Genomic DNA, 20,000 nt, shown 5'->3' with positions numbered 1-20,000 from the left:
TTTTTTTTGGTGTTGAAAAATAAAAAACATGACTTTCAAAATAGCTCAAGTGACCTTCAACTGAGAAACAACAGAGTCCCTGTCTCGACTGGACAGATCACTGTTTGTGAGCATCCTGACCACAGAAAGGGGGGGGAAAGAACACATGCACATTATAATCATCGTTTCACACTGGCCGCCGAAGTTCAAAGATGCCACTCTCTTTAGCTTTTCCACAAACCTCCGAGGCTTCAGAGAACTTTATTTGGTGGTTCACGACTCCTATCTGTATTTGCATGACTGTTTTTGTTCAGTGCTGATATTGAGGGCACTTATTTTGGAAAACACGACGGAAAATAGATCATTTTTGTGTTTAGAGATAGTGGTAAAGCAACATAAACTCTTGACTGACTGATAGAGACAACTCCTGGGGGGAAGAACAGCAGGGAAACATATACTCTGCGGTTTTGGATGGCTAGACAGCTTCCCCCCCCCCCTTCTCTTCTCTGTGAAACTTTGTTTAAATTCTGGCTACTCTCCATTTTGAAGTCAGACCTGCCCGACTGGCTGAACTTAATGAGAACTTAATAATGTAACAGAATAAAGATAAGTAGGGATTATGGTTTTCTTGCTTTGAGAGAGAGAGAGAGAGAGAGAGAGAGAGAGAGAGATAAGACATCTACATTTGAGCTGAAACAAAAAAAGTGTGTGTGGCTACAGCCCAGGAGTTGATGGATGGCATACCTGAAGGTTGGCGGCTTCCTACACACACACACACTACAAAACAGAGAGGAAGAGAAAGAGAGAGAGTGAGAAAGAGAGAAAGAGAGAGAGAGAGAGAGAGAGATGGAGGTAAATGCAGGGGGAGGCAGGTATGACCGCAGGGCACAGCGATGCTTATCTCTCCTCAGAGTTCCAGCACGTCACTTTAAACCCGATACACCACTGTAGCGAGGCTCTCACACAGGTTCCCATGCACCTGAGGCTGCCTTCTCAGAGTCCTCACATGGGGGGATAGGAAGGGAGGGGGGGGAGGTGGGGGGGGTAATGGTGGAGGAAGTTCCCACAAGTATTTAGAGTCCAAGACGAGCTCAAAGCAAGGACAGGAGGTAAAGTATGTGAGCTCACCTCTCTCTCTCTCTCTCTCTCTCACACACACACACACACACACACACACACAAGCTAGCTACATCTTTTAGCAAAGGTCAAATTCACTCACGTTCAAGGCAGATTAGGAGGTGGGGTGAAGGAGAAAACAGGAAAAAAGTATAAGACCTGAATATGTGTGAGAAAGCTGTGGCAAGTCAGTATCCGTGTGTGTGTGTGTGTGTGTGTGTGTGTGAAAATCTGAAAACAGTACAACTGTAGCATTGATGGTGGCAAATCAGCGTTGCCATTTGTGTGTGTGTGTGTGTAAAAGTGTCTGTTATTTTTCCGCATCGGAACACACACTGACATATCCTGTGCTGAGGTGCAGAGTCCCCTTGCTTACACACACGCACACACACACACACACATCCTTCATTAACTTCATAAACATTTGGAGTCAGTCCCCAGTCCTGGGCTTATGTAAACGATTGACTGCTCATCCATCCTTCACACGTCTAGCCCTTGTAGCTTCAGAGGACGGAAAGACAAGGTTCCTCCAGGGGGGGGGGGGCTGCAGAGAAGGGGAGGCTCCGGTCTCGACATGCCCAGGTAAGTGCTTCACCCTGGGGGGTGTGTGGGGGGGCCTCGTCACGGTGATACACACCTACACACATACACATGCGGGTGTGTGTCATCCAAGTGTCATCCATCCCTGTCCATGGGAGAAGTCAGGGGAGATGGTGAGGATGAATGTGTGTGTGTGTGTGTGTGTGTGTGTGTGTGCGTGTGTGTGTGTGTGTGTGTGTGTGGGAGAGAGAGAGTGTGTGTGTGTGTGCCTCAGTTAAAGAGGATAGAGTCTGGGTCTCTGTTGGTCATCTGGGCCATGTGTTTCAAGATGTCCTTCTTGGTGATGATGCCCAGCAACCGCCTGAGAGAGAGAGAGAGAGAGAGAGAGAGAGAGAGAGAGAGAGAGAGAGAGAGAGAGAGAGAGAGAGAGGGAGAGAGAGGGAGAGATAGAGAGGGGAGAGAGAGAGGGAGAGATAGAGAGAGTGAGAGAGAGAGAGTGAGGGAGGGAGAGAGGGAGAGAGAAAGAGAGAGAGTGAGGGAGGGAGAGAGAGAAAGAGAGAGAGAGAGAGGGAGAGTGAGAAAGAGAGAGAGAGAGAGAAAGAGGGAGAAAGATGGAGAAAAATAAGAGAAAGAGAGAGGGAGAAAAGAGAGGCAGAGAGAGAGGGGGATACAAAGACAGAAAGACGGGAAGTTATTTTTCACATTACATACATATGGAAACATTTAAACACATGGAAGCACCTCATAATATATTTGGTATTGACGTGTGTGTGTGTGTGTGAGAGATAGTGAGAGAGAGAGATACACTTTGATTATGATAAATGTATGCATGCTTTATATGCTATCCAACAGATATCCATAAATGTCTTTGAATGTTTTGAGTATGTGTGTTTATGTACGGATGTCCACAACTGTTACTATGAGGACAGAAGAGATTGAGCTAGCTTTTGGAGATCCATGTAAACAGACAGGAAAACACATATCCAGGGGAAAACATACTGGCGCACTTTAAGCTCTTACTTCATCACTATCAGTTACTCAAATATGGCAATGGAAAGCATGATGTAAGTGTTTGTGTGTGTGTGTTATTTATATTCGTGATATGTGTGATATTTACTCACATACACACACATATAAAGTATACTATACACACAGTATATCAACAACCAATACTTACACACAGACACAACACACACACAGTAGATCAATACCCAATACTTTCACAAACACACGGTATACCACCGCATAATAAATCAATAGTCAATACTTACATACATACGGAAATGTAACAAACCCACACACAACAAAACCGATACACTCATGTGGCACACATGTACACACACATGGCATCAGTCCCTTTCTCCCTCTCCGTCTCTCACTCTCTCTTACACAAACAAACACACACGCACACACACACACACACAAACACATCTAGTTTATTTATCTCTGTGTCCACCGTGTCCGAGAGCCGTGGGTCTTCATCTCTGTTGCGCTGCGCTGCATTGTTGTGGGGAAACAATCAGACCGCATGCGTTTCACAGGACAGCCCTCTCTCACGAGAACCCTCACTGGCGGTAGAGCCAATCACAACACACATGTGCCACACAACCCCCCCCCCCCCCCAAAAAAAAACAAAAAAACGGATCCACTTTAACCAGTTTAAACCAGTCTACAGTAGACAGTCCTTTTCAGAGCGAGCCAACCAGAATCCATCACATTTTAGGAGAGATTGTTTTCCATATCGTTGGTCAGTGTGGATGCTTTTATCGTTATAATCAATATTGTTATAGTTATAGTTATCTTTATAGGTATCATTTCTGGTGTGAATTGCCCTTAAATCAGTTTAGACGATCATAGGGCCAGTCTAGGCTTCAGCGTGTGGTTGAACCAAGTCGGGTAGTGCAGTACAGGGCGATACGATTACGAATGCTCAGCATGCTGATCAACAGCACCACAAGCTCATAAATAAGATCATACAAATACGTCACATGTTCTGATTCTGGCTCGTTCCCCAAGGAGAGCAATCCAGTTCTGTTGATTCAGCCTGACGCTTAACTGATAGAACTGGGTCCGTTTCGTCCTGATCTGCCAGCTGGGATGGGTTGGGTTGGGTGGTACCGGGGAACAAATGCATTGCGTATGGACTAAAGACTGTATATACAGTCATTGATACGGACAGTTGAATTAATTGGATCCATCCAGAACAATCTAGACCATCCCCTCTGAGCCTATAAACTGATGATACACATGGCAACAGTTTGAGCGATGTTGCTGGGCGATGGTCCTCAATGTGTTGCTGTTCGGGCACATTCCCATTAATATCGGGGGAACTTTTTCTTGTTTCTGAGAAGGGAACTTTCATCAAATCATATGATCATCCCCATCAGAACACATGGAATCGGTTATGTGGTTGCCCAGCAACATTGTTCAAAACGTCGCTCCGTGCATCACCACCGCATGTCAAGTTCTGGTCTAAGTTCGGGCCCATGTCCCATTTCCAATCAGAGTTGTCGAGTGGATTGGGTGGTACCGCGGAACTAACGCAAGACACGAGGACCCCCGAGCAGGTTCTGGCCCAGCAGTTACCACTGAGAGCGACCGGGTTCTGGGCTAGACCCAGTCCAGTGGGTGGGTGGGTTCTGGGCTAGACCCAGTCCAGTGGGTGGGTGGGTTGGTTGGTTGGGAAGAGGAAGGGGAAGAAAAATGCATTACGCATGAACCCACCGCGGGATAAACACGTCCGCTTAGACGAGACAAAAAAAATCCATTTCAAATCATGTTCAAATCTCCCACACTTGGCCCGTCTTAGTGGCTCTCTTCGTGGCGGGTATTCCCTAGCGATGTGATCTGATGTTTGGACGCATGGACCCACCGCGGGATAAACATGTCCACTTAGATGAGACACAAATACAAGTAAACAAATTCAAATCACGTTCAAATCCCCCATATACAGTCTTTGTCTGGGAGGCTCTCTTCGTGATGGGTATTCCCAAGCGATGTGATCTGATGTTTGGATGTTCAGCCTGTCAGTTTGAGCTGTTCACCATGATCAAGGTCATCAAATGGGTCTGTGCAGGGCAATTGTATAACAGAGGTTTTGGAGGCATAGACACTTTTGTTTTCCATGTGTGACAGGGAACAAAGGATTGGCAGAGGAAGTGCATGTCAGTTGTTTGGCAGACACATAGAGAGGAGAGGACAGGAGACATTCAAATCCTCTACAGTGATTTGTTACATGTCAAAGGCAGAATAGGTCTTGGATAGATCATAAATTCAAAGCAAATTTGATTATGATACATAATAGGTCTAAATAATGAAAACAAAGTTGGTAAGCAATAGTTGTTATGATACACTAGCAAAAGGCATAATGAAAATGATTTCATGTGCTGGCAGGAAAAGAACTAAGCTAACATTTCCATGCTTGCATAAATTTGGTCTGAAGAACTTCCAAATCAACTAGACTGGAGGTTTTCTTCAAATCTTTTGAAGTTCCATGTCAACTGGACTTGATGTTTTCTTTCTTCACATCTTTTGAACTTCCAATTTGATTGCATCGGCAGTTTTCTCTCTCTTGACCTCTTTTGAACTTCCAAATTGACTGGATCGGAAGTTTTCTTTCTTTCTTTCTTTCTGTTGGCGTAGAGACCACCTCTGAAGAGGTCAGGAGGCCCATGCCGTCTGGTTCTCCGCGGCGTGCCACAGGAAGGAGGGCAGCCCTGGCGCGGGAGAGACCCGCTGAACCCACTTGAACCCCGGCAAAGAGGTTCCGTCTGACCCCTGGCTAACTCTACTTCCAGGCCGGGCGTCGGACCAGCCAGACGATGTTGAAGATGGCAGGATACAAGAGAACGCCGCGTTGCGTGGCAGCAACAATAAAGCTGGTGTTTTTAAATGAAATAAAAATTGGAATTCGAGTTTAACTGTGTGGCGGCATTTTTTTTTGTGTGTGTGCGTGCTTGTGCTTGGCAACAAAAAATGTGGTCTTTTAATTAAATAAATAACATTAATATTTGAAATAGAACTTGAGCGTGTGTGTGTGTGTGCATGTGTGTGTGTGTATGTGTGTGTATGTATGACTATTGAATTTATGCATCAGCCACCCAGGGGTGTGTGGGTTTACATCCCTCAACCAAAAAAATTGGACGTCGCCTCTCCTGCATCATCGTCTGACCATCCAGCCCTTTTTAACCCCCCCAGACGAGGGAACAGCCGATTATTTGGCTCGGAGGCCATTTTTTCCGAGGCTGTGGTTGCGATTATATGCACCCCCTTATTAAGATGGAGGGAGAGAGAGCGTGGGACAAGTTGACCAGGGGTGTGTAGGGGCTACTGGCACACGATGACATTGCTGTGTGTGTCGTCACTGGTTGGGAAGCACATGCTGACATGAGAGCATGGTGATTAAGGCCACATTTCGTGCACAGCAAGAGATATAAAACACACACGTGCCCACACACGTGCACACTGTATGCTCTCACACACACACACACACATACATACATATGCTTTCTCGTACACACACACGCACATATGCTCACACACACACACACGCACATCAGACTTCAGACACACACACACACACACACACACACACACACACACACACACACACACACACACACACACACACACACACACACACACACACACACACACACACAGGGAAGGGCTGAGAGTTCACATAAATACTAGATTAGTGAAAGTCTTAGTCATGTTGACATCTTTGAGAAGGATTTAGAAGGAGGAATCTGCATGAAGGCTTCTTGGCAGCTGCAGCCGTTTTCTTCCGTTTCGTTTTCTCTCTCCTCTAAATTAGATTTCCTGAAAATTGACTTTAAGGACACAAGGCTTCAGGCTACGTATCGTTTTGTGTCACTGTGGCTGAAAAGCGAACTTTCAATGAAAAAACGCACATCTGTGCCAGAACTTTGAAAGCTGCACTCCAAATGGCAAAAAGCCTTTTTCACACATCATGGTGTCTATACAATGTCCAAATAATTACTTAGAAAGAGAATACAGCTAGTTAGAACTAACCTTTTGTTTAAGAAAGAAAGAATGAATGAATGAAAGAAAGAAAGAAAGAAAGAAAGAAAGAAACTGACAGTTAAGTATACAAACACAGATGTTTGAAGAAGAAACAGATGTACAGACAGAACAAGAAAGACAAGAACAGAGAGAGCAGAGAAAGAACAGAAGAAATGCAAAGAAAAAGTAGAAATAGAAAAAAAAGTTAGAGGAAGAGAAATACTTAGATAGAAAGAGACAGAAAAACAAAGAAATGAGAGAGAAAAAGAAAGAATGAAAGAAGGAAAGAAAAAAAGAAAGAAAGAAAGAAAGAAAGAAAGAAAGAAAGAAAGGAGAGCATTCAGAGTCCCCGCTTTTGCTCACCGTAGAAGAGGATGATAAAGAGGAGAAAGAGAGAAAGAGAAGCAAACAAATAAAGAGAAAAATGAGAGAGTGATGGTCCTTGTCTTGGTTCCTCATACTCAAGCCAGTAGGACGCTTTTCACGCTGCTCCTGCTTGACCTCCTTCCTAGCAATTTCCAGTTTTTCATTCTTTTATTTTAAGCTTGACTGACAAAGACCAAATCATTCTCAGATGCCTTCTGCTAACTGCACTGAGTTACAAATTCGCAATCTGTATTTGATTATTCTACTTTGTGTCTTTTATGTTGTCTCTTTAATTATTCTTTATTTTCAAATGATTTTACCTTGTGTGTTCTAGGTTTTCTTTTTTATTATGATCTTTACTTTTTAAACTATTCTTTGACTATTGTCCCTTCTATGCTTTTATTTGCTATTACCGTTTGCTTTTGTTTATGTAAAGCACATTGACTTGACTTGACTTCTTGCCCATTGATGAGGCTCATTGAGAAAGAAAGAAAGAAAGAAAGAAAGAAAGAAAGAAAGAAAGAAAGAAAGAAAGAAAGAAAGAAAGAAAGAAAGAAAGAAAGAAAGAAAGAACGAAACATATATAGCCCCATGTCCCTGCTCACCTGTTGAAGGGGCTGATTGAGATAAAAAGTAAGAGAGAAGGAGAAAGACAGGAAGGAAGAAACAGACAGACAGACAGACAGACAGACAGACAGACAGCCCTGTGTCCCTGCTCACCCGTTGTGCGTGACGAGGCACTGCCGTAGCCCCAGCTTCCTGAAGATGTCCACCACGATCTCCATGGGCGTGTGGTCGGTGACGGTGAAGGGGCTCAGGTCCAGGATGGAGCGCAGTTTTAGGGCCGGGGGGCCGTTGACAGCCTGGGGGGGTGCGGGATCACTGAACACCACCTGCGACGCGCTCACCACACCCTCCTGGTGCTTACGCGCGTTATCTGGGGGACAGGGAGGGGAGGGAGTGGGGGGGAGAATGTGTTAACTTCTAAGGAAAAGAAAGAGTATATCAAAATAGTTTTTAAATTGATCCAGATTTTTAACTTGGGCATTAGGAACAGTGCCAGTGATTGTTTGTGTATGTGTGTGTGTGTGTGTGTGCGTGTGTGTCACAACTTTTTGCCAATGTTGTGTGTGTGTCATAATTTCCACTCTCAAAAAACAACTTCTTTTACAAACATTAATGTTCAAGTTGATCTTTATCTAACCTGGGAGTTAGGAGTACTGGATGTGTTTGTGTGAGTTTGTTTGTATGAACCCCCGCCCACACACACACAAACACACACACACACACACACTTCACCCCACCACGCCAACGCTCAAACGCTAAGAAACACACACTCTCTCTATCACAATAACCATTCTTCACTTAGCCTACAATTTCCACTCTTCGTTTACAAACATTGGTGCCAAATTAGAGTCTTTGCTGTGGTTTCCGTGGTTCCCATTTACTTTATGCAAGAAGACTGAATTGGCCGCAACTACATGTACAACACAGAGAAAAACACAGAAAAACTGCACAGAGAAATGACCACAGAGAACAAACACACACGCACCTCCCTAATCTGTCAATGTCAGCAGAGATATTGTCAATATATGCAACTTTGTGTTTGTATGTTTGGGTGGGTGGGACGTGGGGGTGAGGGTAAACTTGTTGGTTCTTAAATGAACACAATCAGCTGACACACACACACAAACATCTGCCATATTACGAAGCACGTTAGACATATCTAGGCTATGTAGACATATCAAGGCTTCACAAAGCCTTGACTCAGGGGTATACGTTAAGTGATACTACGATAGCAGTTATGTGATATATTTGTCAAACTAGGCTTTCAGCTCAGATCTGTGCACGTTCTCGGTGCTGGGATGACGTTGGCCAATCGTGAAACTATATTAAAAAACAATTACTTCCGCATTTATGAGCGATAGTGTAATCTACACTGCGGTCATTTTTAGTGTCTAGCCTATAAAAAGTAAAGAAAAATCCGCACACTCAAGTCTTTGCAAACAAGTTGTTTTACTCTATGTGCAAGCTTTCGGTCAGATGACCATCTTCAGGCAGAGTTTTAGTTTTTAAGTTGCGAGCATAAGATACCATGGTGATATAGCGACGCTAAAACAGATCCACTTTCGTGTCACAGCATACCTTGGCTTTGAGCGCAACATACCTCGCTAACCCACTAATCGAGATTCATAGAATACCCCACAGGTTTCTGTGGCATCACCACACAAACACACACATACACACACTGCTCTCCTATAGATATGAGCAGTCTGCGACATCACTACACACATCCACCCACACACACCTCCACTAGGTCTCTGTGGCATCGCCATCCGCCCAAAGAGAGAGACACACACACACACACACACACACACGCTCACACACAGACACACACACACACACACATACACACACACACACACACACGCTCACACGCTCACACACACACACACACACACACACACACACACACACACACACACACACACACACACACACACACACACTCTCTCACCTATGGATATGAGCAGGTCTCTTCGGAACACAAAGCCCACCAGCCTCTGGGACTCCTGCGACACGACCACAGGGAACCCGCTGTACTGCGTGCCCCCCACCAGCGACTCCACCTCGCCCAGCGTCATGCCCTCCTGAGAGATCGCGGCGAGTGGGGGGTCCCCTCGCCGCCCACCGCCCGAACGCGGCCGCATCACATCCATGGCCAGCGTCTGGTAAAGTGAAAGTACATTTTATTTATTCATAAAGGACATTTACAAGGCTGAGAGCAAGGCCAATTTCTGTGCGTTAAACTGAACTTCGGTATAGGCCAATTTAAGTTCAACTAAAAGGAGAATTCTGGCAGTTTTTAAAATAGATCTCGGTTTTATTTTTATTTTGTATCGACAGTACTCGGTGACCTTGAGAAACGGAGATCTATGTGAAAAATCGCTAGAGTGTTTCTTCCTCAAAATGAAATGACACAAGGAAGAGACGTTTTCGAGACAACGCATTTTTCCTCTGGGAAGATTAGAGAGCTGAGCAGACCAGAGAATTTGAGCCTGGGATTACATTTACATGTATTCATTTGGCACACGCTTGTATCCACAGCGACTTACATATGACAATTCTATTACAAGGGCCATTGCCCCCGGAGTTAACTTGGGGTTAAGTGCCTTGCTCAAGGGCACAATGGTGGAAGCCGGGAATTGAACCCACAACTTTTCAGACTACCCTTAACCCTTATTTAGCAGACGCTTAACCACTATGGTTATGGTTATGGTATTTAGCAGACGCTTTTGTCCAAAGCGACATACAAATAACAACAATACAAAGTTAAATTTAACAGTAAACAATTTAAAAAGTTGGTAAGACTACATTAAGGGGAACAGCAATAATAAACAAGAATGTAAAATCAATCAATAGCCTAATGAAATAAAATACTATAATATACAAACCATAGCGCATAAGAAACACTTAATAAACTAAGTGCATGTTGAACAGATATGCCTTTACACCCCTCTTGAAAGACCCAAAACTATCACCTAATTTTAAGATTTAAAATCAGAGATGGAGCAGTTTGTGTGTCTCTGGCAGCAGCCAGTCACCTTATGTCCAAACTCCTCCTTGGGCTCCAGGAAGGGGTAGCCGTTGAGGCGGATGTGGGCCTCGTAGATGCCCTCACGTCCCAGCGCGTCCGCTACCCACTTGCTGGTCATGGTGGCGGCCATCAGCGGCACGATGTACTCCAAACCACCCGTCAGCTCGAACATGATGACCACCAGAGACACGGTCATACGAGTCACGCCACCTGAGAGCAGAGGAGAGCAGAGGAGAGGAGAGGAGAGGAGAGGAGAGGAGAGGAGAGGAGAGGAGGAGAGGAGAGCATATTATAAAATAGAATAGAATAGAATAGAAGAGAATAGAAGAGAAGATAATAGAATAGAATAGAAGATAATAGAATAGAATAAAAGAGAAGAGAATATTCATTGTCCACTCATATGGAAGTTCATCTTTGACCCCACACACACTCACACACACATACAACAACCACACAGAGGTTTCATACAACAGGAGCTGACAGTTAGCAAGCTACGAAGAAAGAAGCTAGGTTTTTGTTTATGCCTTAGTGATTGCTCTAGAGGGTTCATGCTCTGGCATCTGTAAAGTGCATTGATTGAGCCAATTTGAGATGTTATTGACTTAAGTGGAGAGGGCCAAAACAAGTGCTTTTCTTTCGCTCAATAAATCTGGTCAGTGAGGATGGGATATCTGGTCAGAGTTGTGTGAATACTTGAGTGTGATGTTATCTTGGCATATGTATCATTTTCCGCCCTTGCAGATTGCATTCATTTTATTCATTTTCAGTGTGGTAAAGTACTTAGCACACAACTTAGTTGACTGATTTTACACTTCCAATCCAAACTGATTAAATCAGTGGATCTCAGGCCTCCCTGACACGCACATACTTTTTTCCCCTAGTGTACATATGACTGAAATCATTAGTGATACTCTTGATTGGTTGAAGACCATCATAATCGCTATTACAGATTTCGATGGCGAGGGAAGTGAACCCTGCATTAAATCAAACAAAAATGTCATCACCATTTTTCATTTGCTAAATACTATAGACCAATTTTGAGTCGACACTGCGGTTGTGGCGCCCAAGAGCACAGAAGGATTAAATCCAACCATTTCTTTTCCATTTTATATTTTGTAAATCTCTCTAAAACACTATAAATATAACAATGTATATTATAATATATATATATATATATATATATATATATATATATTATATATATAAAAAAAAAAAAAAAATATATATATATATATATATATATATATATATATATATATATATATATATATATATATATATATATATATATATTCTATATATATATAGATAGATAGATATATAACTGTAACAATATATCACAAGGAAGCCTAAACAGATTAGGGTGGATAGTCAAAAACGTGAACCTGATGAAGCAAACTGCGAAACGCGCTGTTCACGACAAATAAAGGCAGCAAAATATACCCTCCAGTGTACTTGTTGACTTTTAGATTAGGGTGGATATTCAGGCCCAAAGGTGTCCCCCGTGTCCGTACCTAGGCACGCGGTTGCGCCCACCATGGCGTAAAGCCCCGGCGTGATGCAGTCGGCCCCCTTCATGCACCAGCCCTTGAAGAGTGGCCAGTCGTGGTGGTAGACGGCCAGCTGCTCCATGCCCACACCCAGCAGGCGCCCCGCGATGGCACCCACCGCCATGCTGGGGATGAACAGACCAGAGGGCACCTGAGAGAGAGAGGGAGGGAGAGAGAGAGAGAGCCAGCAAGCGAGCAAGAGAGAGAGAGAGAGAGAGAGAGAGAGAGAGAGAGAGGGAGCCAGCAAGCGAGTAAGAGAGAGAGAGAGAGAGAGAGAGAGAGAGAGAGAGAGAGAGAGAGAGAGAGAGAGAGAGAGAGAGAGGGAGCCAGCAAGCGAGCAAGAGAGAGAGAGAGAGAGAGAGAGAGGCAATGAGAGAATAAGGAGCGGAGACATAAGGCAGAGAGGCCATATTCATGTAGAGTTCATTAATTAATAACCCGCTTAAAACAAGCCCAATTTGTCTCATGCATTTTGCGTAGAAGAACACACACAGTGAATACTCACTGCTCTCTCCTGACAGCTTACTGGAGTATTCATGATGTTTGTATACATTATCATCACACAATAGCTGCTATTCTCTTTTGCATTGGATTTGGTTGTATACTACCAGGGTGTGTGTGAGTACAGTGTTTCCCAGTGAATTTAATTCCATTTGTGGTGGTTGGTTTGCAGAATTAACTTGAATGCAACAGTTTTTAACAAATTACCACAGCGTGGTTATGATGCTAACCAGATTTTAGCACAATTTAGTACAACCTGGAAAATCATTGTGTGGTGGTCAATGTTGATATTGTGGTGGGCCGCCACAAATAAGTCAATGTATGGGAAAGACTGGAGTACTGTTTGTTATCGTCACTTGCAATGCACTTCAGAGCACGCAAACCCTGTTGGCCTTCCTCCTCCATCTTACCTTCATACCGAAGGTGAAGACGGTGAGCACCATCTTAAAGACCAGCGCCAACGCCAGCTGCCAGAGGGCGCTGTGGAGCCCGGGGCCCGCGGGCCGGTCGGGCAGCTCGTTGCTCAGCGCCTTGGTGATGTTGGCCCCGCTGTCCTCGTTCACGTAGTCGCACAGCTTGGACGAGTCCAGCAGGCTACAGTCGTTGAAGAGCTCGGAGATGAGCTCGGCGCCGCTCATGCGCGTGTACTCGTTGGGGAACGCCAGCAGGGCCGTGGCCAGCGTCACGGCGACCACCTCCAGCACCGGGTAGCGGCCGAGCCAGGTGGTCTTGCGCCGGCGGCACCAGGCGATGTTGGCGCGGATGAAGAGCGCGCCCCAGATGCCGCCGAAGACGCCCAGGAGAACGAAGGGCGCCAGCTCCAGGAGGTGCCAGGGCGCGTGGAACTCCACGTAGAAGAGCACCAGCCGGCTGTTGCCGAAGGGGTTGATGGAGCGCAGCGTGAAGGCCGCCACCAGGGCGGCGAAGAAGGAGCGCCACAGAGTCTTCAGGGGGAAGTAGTAGCTCACCTGGAGAGGGAGAGAGAGGGAGAGAGAGGGGGTGAGCGAGGGAGCGGTGGAGAAAGAGGACAAAAGACAGGGATGAGAGAAAGAGAGGGAGAGAGAGGATAGAAAGACAGGGATGAGAGAGAGATGAAGAAAGAGAGAGAGGGAGAGAGAGAGAGAGGAGAATAAGACAGGGAAGAGAGAGAGAGGGAGAGAGAGGGAGGGAGAGGGTATGAGCGAGGGAGCGATGGAGAAAGAGGACAAAGACAGGGAAGAGAGAGAAAGAGAGAGGACAAAAAGACAGGGATGAAAGAGAAAGAGATAAAGAAGAAAAGAGAGAGGAAGAGGGAAAGACAGCCCTGGCAACAATGACTTCTTTTAGGCCAATAAAGCATAATTTGCACTGAATTGACAGAATTCCAGTTGTAGCTTGCCAAGAGGAAGAGAAAGAGAGAGGGAAAGTGATGGGGAGAGAGTGATGTAGAGAGAGAGAGAGTGATGGAGAGAGAGAGAGATGGAGAGAGAGGAAAGAGAGGCAGCGGAGATAAGGTCGAGGGAGAATCCTCTTGTGTCTACTGATGTGCATTTGCATCGGCAGTCCATGTTTACATGTATTGTCCTAAACATTAGTCATGCCGATAAAACGCTTTGAAATTGAAACAGGATTTTGAATGCCACAGACTCTTCAGAAGGGAAGCCATTTAGGGGAGAGAGGGAGGAAGAGAGAGAGGAAGAGAGGGAGGAAGAGATGGAGGAAGAGATGGAGGAAGAGGGGGAGGAAGAGATGGAGGAAGAGGGGAAAGACAACAGAAACAGAAAGAAAGAGAGAAAGAAAGAGAGAGAGATAGTGACGATGGAGAAAGTGAGAGAAGAGTGAGAAAAGATGGCACAGGACAGACTGAGCACCCCAGTCTCACACAAAGACAGATAGAGACAAACAGAACTCCCCGAACTCACCCAGACACCGGGGGAAAAGAGCAGGGAAGAGAGGGAAGAGAGAAGAGAGGGAAGAGAGAGAAGAGAGGGAAGAGAGGGAAGAGAGGGAAGAGAGGGAGGAGAGGGAGGAGAGAGAAGAGAGAGAAGAGAGAGAAGAGAGAAAAGAGAGAGAAGAGAAAGAAGAGAGGGAAGAGAGGGAGGAGAGAGACACCGGGGGAAAATGAGCCGGGCAGAGCGAACGGATGAATAAAAAACCTGTTTCACTCAAAGCAGGTGTCTCCTGTGTGTGATGGCAGCAGAACGTCTCGATATTCAACATAAACAGCCGAAACGGAAATCGAGACTTTCGATCGTGCAGTCGTGCACACGCAGTGCTTCCACTGCAGAACAGGCCTAGAAATGAGGGGAAGAGACAGAAGTCCCCCAGACCCCAACAGCAGAGGAGACAGCAAGAGAGAATGAGTGAATGAGAGGATGGAGTGATTCACCTGCAGGAGAGGGGGAAAGAAATAGAGAGAGAGAGAGAAGAGAAAAAAAGAGAGGAAAAGTAAGGCTGGCAGATAAGAGAGAGAAAAAAGAGAGAGAGAGTGAGCGAGCGACAGAGGAAGGCAGGGAGAGAGAAAATAAATCAACAGGGAGGACGGACGGCAACCAGAGAAGATGAAAGCTGTCGAGAGAGTCTGGGCAGAGGGTCCCGCACAGAGCAGTCAGGGAGGGGGACAGAGAGAGAGAGGGAGAGAGGGAGAGGGAGGGAGGGAGGGAGGGAGAGAGAGAGGGATGGAGGGAGAGAGAGGGAGAGGGAGGGAGGGAGGGAGAGAGAGAGGGATGGGGGGAGGGGGAGAGAGAGAGAGAGAGGGATGGAGGGAGGGAGAGAGAGAGAGAGAGAGGGGGATGGAGGGAGGGAGGGAGAGGGATGGAGGGAGGGAGAGGGAGAGAGGAGGGATAGAGAGAGAGAGGGGGGGGGGTGGAGGGAGGGAGGGAGGGAGAGAGGGATGGAGGGAGGGAGGAGGGAGAGAGAGAGGGATGGAGGGAGGGAGAGGGAGGGAGGGAGGGAGGGAGGGAGAGAGGGGTGAAGACATGTGTTAGAAAACAAATCAAACCAAGACAGCGAAAGGATGATAAGGAGGGGAGTGGAGATGGATGGAACACATTACCTAAAAAGGGGAGAGAAAGAACGAGAGATAGAGAGAGAGAGAGAAAGAGCTATAAAGAGAAAGAAAGAAGAAAAACGAGGCAGAAAAGAAGGAGGGAGAAGTGGAAGTAGGAAATACAACAGAAAAGATAAGTGTTGAAAGAGATAGACCTCGGAGAGAAGAATGAGAGAGAGAAATAAATACAGAATAATCACAAGAATAAACAACAAGGAGTGATGGATAGAATACCTGACCATAAAAGGGGAGAAAAAAACAAAAGAAGAGAAAGAGAACTTGTGGAAAGATTAAAGAGTGGGACGCAAATCAAAGGGCTGAGGACTCAAGAAGGGAGAAGAAGAGGAGTGTGAGTGAAGAGAGAAAAGAGATGGAATAGAGGGAAGAGAGGGAAGAAAGAGAGGAAAGAGAGATGAGGGAAGAGGGGAGAGAGGGAGGAAGAGAGAGAAGACAGAGAAGAGAGAGAAGAGGGAAGAGAGGGAAGAAAGGGAAGAGGGATGAGAGAGAAGGGAGAGAATGGAAAAACAGCTGAAAGAGGAGAGAAAAAGAGAGAAAAGAAGGGAACAGTAGTGAACAAAAAAAGGAGAAGAGAGGAGAAGAGAGGGAGAGGAGAGGACAGGAAAAGAAGAGGAGGGAGAAAAGAGAAAAAAAGAGGAGAGGAAGAAAGAGAAGAGTAAAGGAGAGAGGAAAGGAGAGAGATTTGGGATACATGTGGAACTGATCGGCACACTGGCAAAACAACAATTAGTCCGCCTTCAGGAACATGTGGTGGGGCTGAGTGTGTTAAGTGGCTGCTTCAAAACGACCAGCCCAACACACAGACTTGCCCAAGAGGGCCTGCGTCAGCCCCAGTCACTCTCCCAGTGCACCGCAGTCATCCTCTCTATAGTACACACATCTCACCCACACACACGCACAGCCAAGGCTTCCTGGACATGACGTGTGTGTGTGTGTGTGTGTGTGTGTGTGTGTGTGTGTGTGTGTGTGTGTGTGTGTGTGTGTGTGTGTGTGTGTGTGTGTGTGTGTGTGTGTGTGTGTGTGTGTGTGTGTGTGTGTGTGCGTGTGCGTGTGCGTGTGCGTGTGCGTGTGCGTGTGCGTGTGCGTGTGCGTGTGCGTGTGCGTGTGCGTGTGCGCGTGTGCGCGTGTGCGTGCGTGCGCCTTTGTGGGTACACACAAGTTAGGATGCATATTTCTGTGTGTGTGTGAGAGAGAGTGCGGATATGTCTGTGCTTGACGTTTAGGGCAGTGACGTGACAGGAAGCATGACTAAGTGTGTGGTTGAGTGCTCATTGGGTGAGAGTGTGTATGAATTAAAACAACAGTGTGGGTACACTCATCAGACTGGATGCGCATTAACACCAGTGTAAATGCATGTGTGAGTGAATATCTGTGTCTGTGTGTGTGTGTGTGTGTGTGTGTGTGTGTGTGTGTGTGTGTGTGTGTGTGTGCGCGCGTGCATCTCGGTCTTACACCTACCTTCTCCAGACTGAAAAGTGAAGTCTACTAACATTAATGTAAACACAAGGGTGCGTGTGTGTGTGTTACCTCCTCCAGGCTGAACAGGACTCCTCCAATGGGAGCTCCAAATGCCACGGAAACCCCCACCGCTGCAGCTGCAGACAGCACCTGGACACACACACACACCGACAGAGAATCAGAGCCATGTAAACAAGCAGGCAGGCAGGCGCAGGCACACACACACAACACACACACACACACACACACACACATAGTGGAAAATGACATATCAGGCTGGATTCGAACCAGGGACCCCGTGGTCTCTGGGCCCATGTGCGGTTCTGGGATGGACACCAGTGCTACTGCTGTGCTATGGCTGTATTCTGATTACCTGACAAGAGGCTGTGCTGCTGTGCTATGGCTGTATTCTGATTACCTGACAAGAGGCTGTGCTACTGCTGTGCTATGGCTGTATTCTGATTACCTGACAAGAGGCTGTGCTGCTGTGCTATGGCTGTATTCAGATTACCTGACAAGAGGCTGTGCTACTGTGCTATGGCTGTATTCTGATTACCTGACAAGAGGCTGTGTTACTGTGCTATGGCTGTATTCAGATTACCTGACAAGAGGCACTGAATTGACTTGCTGGCAGTAATAGTTCTACTTTACACAAAATTTCTGGTTGTGATGATAAAGCAACACTATATAGGTCTTTAGTTTAATCTTAAGATAACGGCCTCAAACTCATTTTGATGATGCACTGACCTACAATACAGGGGAGTCTCTGACATTGCTGATGCGCGACCATTACTGCATCACCACCACCATCACTACCACGATCATCACCATCGTCATCATCGTCATCATCACCATCGTCACCATCACCATCACCATCATCACCACCACCATCACTACCACAAATCATCATCATCACCACCGTCATCATCATCATCATCATCACCACCACCATCATCATCACCATCATAGTCATCTAAATCCTCCTCCTCCTCATCACCATCGTCATCATCATCATCATCACCACCATCATCATAGTCATCTAACTCCTCCTCATCATCATCATCATCACCATCATAGTCATCTAAATCCTCCTCCTCCTCATCATCATCACCACCATCATCATAGTCATCTAACTCCTCCTCATCATCATCACCACCACCATCATCATCACCATCATAGTCATCTAAATCCTCCTCCTCCTCATCACCATCGTCATCATCATCATCATCATCATCATCACCACCATCATCATAGTCATCTAAATCCTCCTCCTCATCACCACCATCATCATCATCACCACCATCACTACCACAAATCATCATCATCACGATCGTCATCATCATCATCATCACCACATCACCATAGTCATCTAAATCCTCCTCCTCATCATCCTCATCATCATCATCATCATCATCATCACCACCACCACCACCACCATCATAGTCATCCAAATTCTCATCATCATCACCATCATCATCATCATCATCATCATCACCACCACCACCACCACCAACATAGTCATCCGCCTCCTCCTCCTCATCATCATCATCATCCTCCCAGCCCCAACCCCCTCACCTCTCTCTTCTTGGCCTCGTTGCGGCGGTACTTGGTGAAGAGGTGGCACAGGATGTTGGCACAGCAGCATGCCACGTGCACCAGCGGGCCCTCCTTGCCCAGACTGAGCCCCGACGACACCGCCAGCACCAGTGTGATGGTCTTGATCATCAGCGTCCACTTGCCCAGGTAGCCGCGGATGATGAAGCCGCTCAAGATCGTCTTGATCTGGAGGAGGAGGGGACAGTAGAAATTGAATATGGAATTCTCTAAATGCATAATGTCATTAGTCACGACGTCAGTTGAGGGGCCACAAACATGATGAACTAGTAACTAACCTTTAAGTCATTTCACAATTTGGTCAACATCAATAATATGTCATTCATCAGTGTTAAAGCAAAGACAATTTTTGCGTGTAGTCATTATATACAATGATCTATTTTCATGATTATGTCTAAAAATAACCCCAGAGTGTAGCACAGTAGCTGCCTGGCTACTCTAGCTGTTAACTGCAGCAACTCGAGCTAGGTAGCACAGATTTTTTTTTTCTTCTTCATACCGTAGTATGAAGAAGAAACTCGGTGACCTCGAGAAACAGAGATCTATGTGAAAAATTGTCGGATTTTTCCTTCAAACAGCCTTGCCCACGTCTGAATTACTGTGTTCAGACGTGGGCAAGGCTGTTTGAAGGAAAGTGTCTGAGAGCTCTTGCGACGGCCACCAGCCAACTGTGCATTGTCGTTGTGTCTTGCGCTACGTTGTGTGATGTTAAATAGGCTCGGCGGTTGCTGATTGGCCACTGCGGGAAACCCTCTACCTAGAGCACAAGGAATTTAAAGGTGCTCTAAGTGATACTGGGTAACGTCACTTCTGTTGACTTTCAAACAAAACAGAGAGCTAGCTCGCTACTTCCTCCCCCTCCCTCCTGTGCTGCTCCCGTGCCATTGAAACTCTCCTAAACACGCATCTCGTCTGTGATTTGCTGGAACAGTTGTTATGTTTTTATGGGCTAGGTTTGCCCAGGTTGTTTTTGTTGCCGTTTTTGGAGCCTGAGTTGTCCACAGAGATTGCATTTTTTACAGTGTATTCCGGACACAGACAGCTACCGGTTGGTTAGGTGATGTTTGCAGTAAGTGACATAAAATGTTTTAGCCTAAAAAACGCGCAGCATCGCTTAGAGCACCTTTAACACCACTCTTTGTGTATCTGAAATTAAATTTTGATTTGGCTGCAATACTGGAGGCATGTACGGTGTGTTAAATCTGGT

General features: G+C 46.0%; 1 protein-coding gene across 3 annotated transcripts in view; it reads right to left on the bottom strand.

The window, feature by feature from the left end:
- Positions 1-20,000, bottom strand: part of clcn5b (chloride channel, voltage-sensitive 5b) — a 49,217-nt gene that overhangs the window by 4,144 nt on the left and 25,073 nt on the right. For all 3 annotated transcript variants that reach the window (XM_076288622.1, XM_076288623.1, XM_076288621.1), the window contains exons 7-14: positions 18,755-18,961; positions 17,249-17,329; positions 13,086-13,643; positions 12,139-12,325; positions 10,632-10,834; positions 9,545-9,755; positions 7,747-7,963; positions 1-1,996 (exon numbers count right to left, since the gene is read on the bottom strand). The exon at positions 1-1,996 is cut by the window's left edge and continues 4,144 nt beyond it. In XM_076288622.1, coding sequence (XP_076144737.1) covers positions 1,906-1,996; positions 7,747-7,963; positions 9,545-9,755; positions 10,632-10,834; positions 12,139-12,325; positions 13,086-13,643; positions 17,249-17,329; positions 18,755-18,961 — 1,755 coding nt within the window. In that variant the 3' untranslated portion in view covers positions 1-1,905. The remainder of the gene's footprint in view (positions 1,997-7,746; positions 7,964-9,544; positions 9,756-10,631; positions 10,835-12,138; positions 12,326-13,085; positions 13,644-17,248; positions 17,330-18,754; positions 18,962-20,000) is intronic.

The sequence above is a fragment of the Alosa pseudoharengus genome, unplaced genomic scaffold (genome assembly GCF_046254945.1).
Source record: "Alosa pseudoharengus isolate Yale_2024_CS ecotype anadromous, Long Island Sound unplaced genomic scaffold, YU_APseudo_1.1 YU_APseudo_1.1_scf_17, whole genome shotgun sequence".
In the NCBI taxonomy this organism is placed as follows: domain Eukaryota; kingdom Metazoa; phylum Chordata; class Actinopteri; order Clupeiformes; family Clupeidae; genus Alosa; species Alosa pseudoharengus.
This window is presented reverse-complemented; position numbering and strand designations above follow the sequence as displayed.